At 39.7% G+C, this 11390-nt stretch overlaps 1 protein-coding gene across 2 annotated transcripts in view; it reads left to right on the top strand.

The window, feature by feature from the left end:
- LOC146547644 (uncharacterized) overlaps positions 1 to 9244 on the top strand; it is a 36612-nt gene extending 27368 nt beyond the window's left edge. Inside the window, exons 25-36 of one of the 2 annotated variants that reach the window (XM_085264691.1) lie at positions 579 to 647; positions 1589 to 1657; positions 3159 to 3227; positions 3365 to 3433; positions 3525 to 3605; positions 3806 to 3841; positions 3920 to 3956; positions 4121 to 4678; positions 5954 to 6234; positions 6325 to 6499; positions 7948 to 8142; positions 8304 to 9244. In XM_085264691.1, coding sequence (XP_085120817.1) covers positions 579 to 647; positions 1589 to 1657; positions 3159 to 3227; positions 3365 to 3433; positions 3525 to 3605; positions 3806 to 3841; positions 3920 to 3956; positions 4121 to 4678; positions 5954 to 6234; positions 6325 to 6499; positions 7948 to 8142; positions 8304 to 8311 — 1647 coding nt within the window. In that variant the 3' untranslated portion in view covers positions 8312 to 9244. Of the gene's footprint in view, positions 1 to 578; positions 648 to 1588; positions 1658 to 3158; positions 3228 to 3364; positions 3434 to 3524; positions 3606 to 3805; positions 3842 to 3919; positions 3957 to 4120; positions 4679 to 5953; positions 6241 to 6324; positions 6500 to 7947; positions 8157 to 8303 lie in introns of those variants that run through there. The other variant, XM_085264690.1, reaches the window with a different exon arrangement.
- The last annotated feature ends 2146 nt before the right edge of the window (positions 9245 to 11390 follow it).

Consider the following 11390-nt stretch of genomic DNA (forward strand, 5'->3'; position numbering starts at 1 on the left):
CTTTCATCTGCATACTATATCTAGTCCTCCATCCATCTAGCATTTGCCTCTCTTGTACTGCCGCTCAGTTCCAACCCTCTATCAATCAGTGAGACATTTATAACCCAACTTTACAGTAGGTGGCCCTTACACTTATCCTGAGTATGTTTCCTTTAACTTAAACCAGAGGGAGATGAAATTAACATGACTTTCATTAAGGGCAGTAAGAATAAAGGTGGTGCCTTAAAAAAATAAGAAAAAAAATCACTTACTATATTTTACTTTCTCATTGAGGGTTGGATATGAAGATTGAAACCAAATGTTTGGTCTGTAAACCAGATGCTTAGCTTACCTTAGCATAAAGTCCGGGAACAATGAGAAGCCGCTAACCTGGTGCTGTCCAAAGGTAACAAAATCCCCCTGTGGTGCTAACTGTTCCAATTTTTACACATTAAATCCTGTTTTATTGCATTATTTTATAAAAGCCAGACAATTTCTTATTCAATTTCAAGTATTATACTCTGCTTGTTTCAGAGTACAATATTAACTTACTCTTCTTTCTGGAAATCCATACTTAAGTTAGCTTTTTGCTTTTTCAGGGTCCTCCTGGGCTGCCTGGACTTCCAGGAGAACCTGGGCCGGAGGGAGTGGGCGTTCCTGGACCGAAGGTGAGAATGTGGATCCATAAGATAGAACTTTCCAGCGTGCATTTCTTTCAAATGTCAGTGTAAAGTTGGGTCTTTGTTTAAAAAAAGTTGAGAATTATAGTAAGGTTACAGTAGGTTTCCACACTTTCCAGCAGACTTTGTGGTTTGTACAAAGGTCCCAGTATAGTGATGTGTTGGTAATTTGCAGGTCTACATAGTCATTTTAAAAATATGTCTACACACTAAAGCTATATGAAATCAATTCACTTCCATTTTCAAATCAATTTTATTTATATAGCACCAAATTACAACAACAGTTGATGTGCTTAAAATTGTAAGGTAATGACGAAACAGTACTGCAGAAAAACCCCAACATTAAGACAATACCCTATCAGCACACACTTGGCAACACTGGGAAGGAAAAAACATAGGAACTATGCTAAAGGACCAGCAACAGCACAAACATGAATAACAGAAGCCCACATTAACAGTTGTTGCTGTTTATGACGCTTCCCGCAGGTTCAGTATACAATTATAACATGTAGACATGCGGTCTGCAAAGCTCCTGGATCTGTCATACAGTATTGTGATGATAGTTAGTCACTGCTTATAAACATTATGGAATTCATTATTGGTTTGAATGCAAAATTCAATCAAAAATGTCCCATGTTTCAAAAATCTTGTAGGATGTAAACCTTATATGACATAGATGGTTCTTTCTGTGAGGTCAGAATTTAGAGCCAAAGCCATTGTCAAGTCCTGGTAAGATGAATTTCCAAGTTGTGTTTGAATCTGCACTGAAGATAAGTGAGATTATCTCACCATGGAAAGATTTGGTCTTTTGTTTAGGGAAGCTAATTAAGGGAAACACGATTTTAGTCAGTGCACGAGTTTGTTTGACAGATTGTAAATTGCTGTGCTGTCAGTGTTCATCTATCTTTGCTGTGCATTCATCTTTGCAGGGCGATATTGGATTTCGAGGGTTGCCTGGTTTACCAGGACTTCCAGGTGAAGGCCTCCCAGGACCTCTGGTAAATTTAAAACCTTTACATTTTTCAAATCTTTAACCTCTGCTGTTTTAAGCAACTCCCTTTTACCTGTTTTGTAATCAGAAATATTATAATATTATTCATTTTTATTTGGTTTTTTATTTGGTTTATGGGAACATGAGCCGAGGACAACATTCTAAGATGTTTACTTAAGAGGAGCCTTTTTCAAATTTCTCCTAAGTACTGCCAGATGGTTGTGACTGAGTTACATTCTCTGAAGAATAACAGGTTGAAAAAAAAAACACAGTGCATCGTCTTCTGTGCAAACATGCCCACAACTGGGCTGCTTGTTCATTTTTTGGTGGCATTTATCGTGATTTTTCCAACAGCACTGTGACACATGGGTGCAGGGTGTGAATCTCCACAGACATATGTGTCTGATGAGAAACACTTGGCCTAACAGGCCTTACTAAAAGAACACCCGGCACCCCGCATGTCCTCACATATCATATCCAGATTCCCCACAGGCTTCAGGCCACTGTCTGTGCAGGTCCGAGCTCTGTCAAAGTCATGCAGCAGTAGGCAGGTTTTAATTGAAGACGCAAATAATAGGAAAAAATGGGAAAGCAGAGCACACTGACACTTATCAGCTCTTGTCCGTGCTGAGAAAATGGTGATGTGAAACATTCACAACAACACTGGTAACCTTGAAGTTGCTGCTCTTTATTACAAGAATACAAAGTGTGTTTCATACTCTTATAGATAAAGTAAATTTTTTGTTGGGTTGAGTTATTAATTGCACATGTGATATATATAGCTGCTATTGCCTTTTCTCACATTATGAAGTCAACCCAAACAGGAAACGTATTACAGTCAAAATCTTTTGTGGGTCATGACATCAGATAATTTCTTGGATTAAGCTGTTTTCACAGATGCACTGCAGCCCAGAAATCGAGTTGTCATAGCAGCATACAGACAACAAAGCATTCAAAGTAGAGGAGTGTACAGATGTCACACATGCATGTGCAAGATTGAGTTGTGTATGTTTTCTAATCAAAATCAGTAATCTTATTTTACTTATTTTCTTTTTTTTAAGCCATTCAAGAAAAATTGAGGATATTTTGCCAACTTTAAGCTTTAATACTGAACACAGACAAGAGAAAACACATTACTGAATTCACTTTGGAGTTTGATGATAACTGGTAGCTGCACGTGACTTGAATTTGCTGTAGTCATGACTAGTTGACATTCAGTCATGACTACAGCAAAAGGCTTAAGTAATAGAGTATTGTTCCTGGCTTTTTTAATAACATTCCACCTGACAGGTGTCTCCCTGCCTACACCTCGCCACAGGTGGAGCCTGTATACTTATGTGAACAGCAAGTCAGCAGGTCTGCTGCCTTGACCCCAGTAACTGTGCCATTTGTATGGCTGCAACAAATATTTCTTTCATAAATTACAAATCTGCTTTTTTGTCACATTGTAGCTATTTTGTAACTGACCTTGAGCTGTAGTTATATAAGCAACATGTTTTGACTTGCAGGGTAACCCTGGGAGACCTGGTCCACCTGGGCCAACAGGTCCTCAAGGGCAAGGAGTTCAAGGGCCAAAGGTAGGCTGTAATTTATTGTCCTTGATAGACATTCACATATCTATAAAATATCAAGACATCCAGGGCTCTGTGTACTACCTAAACCTGTAAGTATCTATCACAAGCTGTAACACAACTGCCTTGTGTGTTTGATTCAGGGTGAACAGGGGGCCCAGGGTGTGGTAGGACCAAGAGGAATACCTGGAGAAGGCTTTCCTGGAGCTAAAGTCAGTTACTGTGTTACCCGGGACTGAATGTGGGGTTGTGAGCATTTATAATTCTTTGAGTGCTGATGTTTTGCAATGTGGTGTGCAACAGGGTGATCGAGGTTTGACAGGGGAGAGGGGGCTGAAGGGGATCAAAGGAGATGTAGGAGACCCTGGAACCCCAGGGCAACCTGTGAGTGACGCTAATGATTCCTTCATGTCTCACTTTGTTGTGTTCTGTTTTGTGATGGCTGGGGAGAGGGCTCCAACCCCTGAACCTGCTCCTATTCTGCTTGTTATCGCTACTGACATTTGTCTGCCCCATGAAACTGGAAGATTTGCAGAAACAGTGACACTTTGTGAATAAACGTTTTTTAATATTTTTGATCCTAGGGCCGACTCGGTGCCAAAGGTGAAGCTGGCCTCACTGTGAGTGTCATGTGTTCATATCTGTATCGTTTTACTTTTTGTGATTATCCATATGCTTATATTGTGTATTCATTGCAGAGAGAAGACGTCATTCGATTGATCAAAGAGATCTGTGGTAAAATATCTTTTGATAGCATAAATATTGTAGTAGATTTAATTTCTCAATGAAAGCCACTGTGTCATCTGATCTGTAAAGTGCTGGATCCAGTTCCACAGACTGGAACTCATCAATGTGACATTTCCGCCATGATCTCATATGTTGATGTGATGTGATTCTAGGATGTGGGATCAAGTGTAAGGAGAGGCCTATGGAGCTGGTGTTTGTCATTGACAGCTCAGAGAGTGTGGGGCCTGAGAACTTTGAAATCATCAAGGACTTTGTGAATGCATTAGTGGACCGGGTAACAGTGGGCCGAAACGCCACCAGGATTGGCCTGGTCCTGTACAGCCTTGAGGTGAGAACTGTATTCAACTTGGCCCGCTATGTCACCAAACAGGATGTCAAGAATGCAATCAGAAACATCCCATATATGGGAGAGGGCACCTACACTGGTACCGCCATCCGCAAGGCGACGCAGGAGGTCTTCCATAGTTCACGTTTGGGAGTAAGCAAAGTGGCCATCGTGATTACTGATGGGCAAACCGACAAGCGAGAACCAGTGAAGCTGGATATAGCTGTGCGAGAAGCACACGCTGCCAATATTGAGATGTTTGCCCTGGGGATCGTTAACACCTCAGACCCAACGCAGGCCGAATTCCTGAAAGAACTGAATCTAATCGCATCTGATCCAGACACGGAGCACATGTTCCTCATTGATGACTTCAACACCCTGCCAGGTAAGAGGCATTTTCTTTACTTACCCTTAATATGAGTCTTTGTTAATGAGTTGAGTTGCTTGCTGATTGTATTCTGATTATATTCCTATAGAACAGGAATGATGTCTTTGTAAAAAGCAACATAAATGTGATTTTCGGTGATTTATTACAGCTAACTGTAATAAAGCATTCTTCAGCAGCATCCTTCACAAAATGTGAAGAATTGACTGAAGTATTGTGATAATATCCCTAAGGAACTGAGACAAGAATTCTAAAATTAAAATAAAATAATATCCTCTGACAAATTAGTTGTATTCATTCAGCACAGCCAAAATAGCATGAAAAAACCCCCGTAATGGCACAAAATGTCCCCAGGATTACCTTAGGGATGTCGTATTGTGAGTTGCCTGGTGATTCCCGCCTGTAGTGAACCAATTTTTAAAAAATAGATTTTTCCATTTTTATACGGATCCATTTATATGTGAAGTGCTTGTGTGACTTGAAATCTACAATTTTTGTGTTATATTATTAAAAAATCATATCTTAACTTATATCTTATACAAGCTATTTTAGACACCTATTTAGCGCACGTTTATGTACCCTATAGTTACATTTACTTTTTTTTTTTTAACAATGCACCAAGTCTAACTACAGATATGCAAGTCACATATACTCATTATTATTTAATCTAGGCAGAATAACCTCATAGTGGTTTCAAATCTCATTAGCGTTCTGATCTTCCACTGTTAGTTGGTTAGTTTGTGGTTAGCCCTACTGTCTGTGGCAATCCATAATTTAGCATTCTATGTTGATGTGAGTGACAATTTGAAGAAATAATGGATTATGCATCTTCAATAACACTTCTGAAGAGCTTAACCTAAACCAGCCAGCTACTGTACTTTTGCACACTTAGCCAGTTCGGTTTCACTGTAGCTTTGCACGTTACTGGAGCAAAAGTAGGCATTATTATAATGAATGTAGTGTGTTCACGACCCGGAATCTGCTAATTAGCAGAAGGCAAAGCTTTATAAAGGCATGGGCGATAGGAATGTTTATTTCTCAAGCTTTATCTGTTACTGGCACTAAATGAAGTATATTAGTATTCCACCTCTGCATATGACCTGTATGTTTGTTTGTGCACAAAATTAATGCAAAGCCATCTGATAGTTAGAAATTTAACAGAAAAGAATTCCTAAAAAAATCTTTTAGGCTATGTCTGGCGAGCGAATAGTGACAAAACAGTAATTAGTTAAATCCTTTTTCCTAGTTCCTAACTTCTGTGTCTTTGTGTCACAGCCCTCGAATCCAAGCTGGTCAGCCAGTTCTGTGAAGATGAGAATGGAGCCCTAATATATAACAGAATAACTAATGGCTACAACGGCTATGGAAACAATGGTTATAATGGGAACAAAAATTTAATCAATGGAAAGTATGCTACTGGTGGCTATGGGTACAGGCCTGTGACCCAACCGGAAGTAGAGAATGGACGTCAGACTGGTATCAACACTGGTATCAGCACACACAGCCATGGAGGAATGATAGAGACCACCCAGCATGAGATTAAAGGATCCAACAAAGTACATGTATGAAAACAAGAATACATCTTTATATGTACATTACACACATTTATTATTCTAACAACTGGTTTCTGTTTTTTTCCTCAATAGGAAGGAGGGGTGCAGCGTGGGGACACATTTACCCACAGCACCTCAGACAAACATCTCTCTCCATCCAGGGAACACTCTTCATCGTCATCATCATCTTCATCCACAAGCATAAGTACAACATCCTCCGGTGTTTCTGTACAGTATGTACCTGTACCAAGGCCAGTTCTTCCCAAAGGTATATGAAGTCCAATACTCTGCTCTACTTTTCTATCTTTCTTATGAGCAAAATTATTTTTATTACAGAGATCCAAAATAAATAAATTCCCTCACTGCAAAGACATACCATGAGCAAAAATTCAGTTAGGACCTCAATATTTAAAAGACAATACACATACTATGTGTATCTGCCCTCACATACATATGAACTCGATTGATGTCCCATTCATAAACAATAGGGTTTAATATGACATTCAATTCAGTTTTATTTATACAAGGCCAAATCACAACAACAGTCGCCTCAAGGTAGACCCTACAATAATACATGCAGAGAAAAACCCAACAATCATATGATCCCCTATGAGCAAGTGGTTTGGCAACAGTGGGAAGGAAAAACTCCCTTTTAACAGGAAGAAGCCTCCAGCAGAAACAGGCTCAGGGAGGGGCGGCCAGATGCCACGACCGACTGGGGTGAGAGAAGGAAGACAGGATAAAAGACATTGGCCAAACCTTTGCAGCTGTTTCAACTCTTCTGGAAAGGTCCAATAAAGTGCGACTCTCAGTGTGACTGTGGCCCAAGGTGTTACAATCAATGCAGTATATTTACAAGGTTAAATAGAGCTAAAGGTTAGCAATAAGTTAGCTAGCTAGTTGACATGTTAAAATGATATGTCACGCTATAACTAAACTATTTTTTTTCTAAATGTACATTATCCTTAATTAAGGACACGAGAGGAGGATAATACTTTATTTATCACATGATAGGAAAATTCTTTATCTTTTAATAACTTTGGACTAATGGCAGCTTTCAGAGTTACTTAAAATACTTAAAATGGACCTAAAATGATACGCCACCTCATGGCCACAGTATTTTTTTGTGACATGAATATTTTTTGTAAGAACCTGCAAACAGATGTTAATGTCAACAACCGAAATGAATAATGGCACAGAAAATTACTTATGATATCAGATAATTACTGAAATCCAAACCTCTGCCTTCAGTGTGGGGGTGGTACATAATAATCCGTTCATGTTTAAATGTTTTCTGTGTTTTGCACCCTGTTATATTTTTGTCCGTATAGTGCTGATAGCAGTATAGTATAGTGCTGATAAGGGATAGTGACACTGGGGCATTAAACGAATAGTCAGCAATCTCAGTTTTGAGATGGCTGCAAATGTGGTGTGATGACACCTGATGGAGTAGATGAAGCTCCTTTGGAGTTCTAGTCCAGTGTGCTTTGAGTACAGGCAGCAGAAAGGGAGCAGCTTTCGTTGATGTGGCCTTTCTGCTGTGTGCGCAGCAAGGTGAAGAACAGGGGAGCCAATTATTTTTGATGCAGTGTGGCTGATTTTGTGCAATCTGCTCTTTTCTGACAGCATGGTGAAGAAACGGAGCAGAAAGGGCCACTCTGAGGTTAGATTAGGTGGAAACGAGTTCTCTCATTCATATGACATCTTCTCCTGCAGAGACTGTCCCCTTGGACCCCCGCTGTGGCTTGGTTCTGGACCAAGGCACGTGCAGGGACTACAGCATCCGCTGGTACTATGACAAACAAGCAAACGCGTGCGCCCAGTTCTGGTACGGAGGCTGCAATGGCAACAAAAATCGATTTGACACAGAGGACGAGTGCAAGAGGACATGTGTGGAAGTCAGATCAACTGGTATGCTCTCATGATTTATGTCAGCCATATTTTTGTCTTTTATGTCTTTCACACCTTGCTGCTTTATTTGCCTATTTCATGACTGAAATATTGAGGCTTTGACACTCCGCTTCGATCCAAATGTTTGGGAGTATTGACTTTCTCATATATTTTTTTTCCAGGTGGCTGAGTGAGGGCATCCGTCACACATCTGCCTACATTTCGAGGAGGGGCAGCTATGACCAGCCATTTTACACAGGGTTATGTGAAGTTTTAGCATAATTCTCAGGCATATACATGTACACTGATGTTCTGTATCATCTCCACATTTTTGCCTCCTCCTCCAGGATCTCTTGTAATTACAGTGAAAAAAAGGAACGTAGCATGGATAGATAGGGCAGGAGATCATCCGTCTTCTCTCAGGAATACAAATGAGGGCTGGCTCGTAGCGTGTTAGGAGTTCCAGAGGACTTGACATACCCACAGATCATTTTTTTCATACAAAGCATGAGTGCTGCAAACGTGTTGAAAAGATGGACTATAACTAATAACTCCAGTGCTTCATGACTTGTCATATAGATTTAATTTCCTTACTCAATCACTCTGAGGTCTATTAGTGCATATTCACAAAAAACTAAAAACACACAGTAGAGATGAAGCTTCTCATCCCTTGTATCGATCAAATATAGTTTTTTTTTTCTTTTCATATATATGATTCCTAACTTTATGGAATCTTTTTGAGCATTTGAATGTGTTTTTTCTTAGATTTACTGAATGAAAAATGTTTACACTGTTTCACTTCACAAGCTGTAACAATAATGGAAATACATGCATGTATACTCACACACACTGCCCTCTACTGGGTAACAAGTATTAATGTCATAACTGACGTCTGCTGTATGAGCAGAAAACCTACTGTTGAGCACCCCATCTTTGTTGCAAGGCTATACTGACTGCATTCATACATACTGTACTAAGTGCTACATGGTCATCATTTAATATCAAACATTTTTTAATTAATCATTTCTAAAGTAATATGTGTAAAATGCACCAACGTTATTGTATAAACATGATTTGGAGTATGGGGGTATTTTTTCTAAAATAAAGCTGACTTTTATTCTTTTCCAATGTCTATATTTTATTTAAGCCTTCCTAAAAATCCCAAAATTGATCATATAAAAAGTGTCCTAACATCGGCATTTGTAGTATTTATTAATATTATTAGGAGAAACATTTTGACTGAGGATGTTTAAAGTTTGGAACATGTTTCATGTTATCAGTGCGTCGATTCAACGGTTCATCAAGGCTCATAATAAAACCAAATTGCTTTTAGCGTAGCAGTTCATGGTTCTTGATGGTTAATGGTTCAGATATGAACATTAACATAGGCTTTCATAGACTGAATATAAAAGATGGAATGCTCTGTGACTATTTTCATGATGACTTCATGAGCTCCATCAATTATGTTAAGTCACATTAAATACAACATGAAATTATTTTTGTAAATGTTGGTCAGCATTGGTAAGAAAGGAGAGTAAATCAGGTAATGTACCAAGAGTGGGTGGTGTCCATTGGTTTCACAGTCAAATCATCTCCACAGTTGGGATGCCCCATTTGAAAAGGGTAAAACTTTGTTTGTGATCACTGCTGGCTTTATTATTACCGCAGCCCTGTAACCATTTATATTTGTGTTGAAAAACACCAGAATCTGGGCAATGTTCTTCTGACGATACGTGATCATAGGGGAAAAAAAACCTCTGCATTGGCGCTGGTACAGAATATAAATAGCTTCCTGTTTAAACTTCTTCTAAGTGATCGATAAGGGTTTTTACATCTTTCTGTTGCAACATTCTCCTCTCTGTAATCGGTTATATATTGAAATGCCTGTACATGTCTTCAACCTGGGCATGCTTTGTGTGCCAGGTTACAAAGGCCCTGGTGGGTGACCGACCGAAACAACTCCATCTTTTATAAAACAAGTAAGCACCCAACGAGAATAAGGGGCCAGTCAGAGTAAAATATAATTTAATTTTGATCCACTTTCCCCAACAGTAATTTTTATACAGTCCCTTAATACCCTGGACAAATGGCTACTTAAATGTGATTTCAATATGGTGTAAGTGTGCATAATTAACCTCCTGTGGCTTTAGGGAAGTGGCAGAGTCAGCTCTATCCTTCTCCTTAAATTACATTAGACACTCCTCGACAAGTGGCATAGTGTGATCTATCTTTAGCGCTGCCCACGGGAGAAATGTTACCTAACTCTACACACTCCTCACTTTATCAGGCAACAGGAATAAGACTCATATTGATTCAGACGCACCAGTAATTACCTTTTTTAATTGGCATTTTAACATCTTGTAGTAACTTCTGCGGTGTGACCATCCATCCATTCAAGACCAAGGAGATCAAATAAATGTTTTCATTTTAAAATCATCTTGGTGAATGGAAGAGTGTTTTAAAAGGTTCAATAGCGGAGTGCCACACACACATGCTGACACATACCAACAGCCAACAAGGAAAGTGCTGAATAATGCTGATTGGTGGAAAGAAGTTCTTCCAGAGACAATTTTTGCTGTCATTATGCAAAATTCACTCATATCAATAGACTCCTGCTCATGTGAGTAATTTACAAGAACTTGCCACATTAGCTTATTATTATCCTGAATTTTTTGTGTTCTCTGTAAAGTGCACAAATGCACGTTACAAATGACCCATTTGTGGTGGACTATCAGTCTGCTGTAATCCATTAGCATTTGATTTCCATGAATTGATTTTGAATTTCATTTCTTTTCATTTCTCGTCAATATTTTTCTGTTTGACTTCGAGCTCAGATATTAGCATAAATATAAATGTTAATATTGTCAGTTAAAGTGAATTGCTGATGCTATCTCCATCCATCTTCTTCTGCTTATCCAGGGCCAGGTCGCGGGGGCTGCAGCCTAAGTAGAGAAGCCCAGACCTCCCTCTCCCCAGCTACCTCCTCCAGGTTGTCTGGGGGAACACCAAGAGGTATATAATCTCTCCAGCATGTCCTGGTTCTGCCCCAGGGCTTCTTCCCGGTGGGACATAACACCTCACCCAGGAGGTGTCCAGGAGGCATCCTCGTCAGATGCCCAAACCACCTCAACTGGCTCCTTTTGATGTGGAGGAGTAGTGACTCTACTCTGAGCCCCTCCCAGATGGCTGAACTTCCCAGCCACTCTTCAGAGGAAGCCCATTTGTGCTGCTTGCCAGGCATAGCCCGAAAAAGGGACATGGGCAGGGGT

The sequence above is a fragment of the Mchenga conophoros genome, linkage group LG23, assembly GCF_057382185.1.
Source record: "Mchenga conophoros isolate Kocher_MC1m ecotype Shallow Benthic linkage group LG23, M_conophoros_male_GT1.1, whole genome shotgun sequence".
NCBI classification, from domain to species: Eukaryota; Metazoa; Chordata; class Actinopteri; order Cichliformes; family Cichlidae; genus Mchenga; species Mchenga conophoros.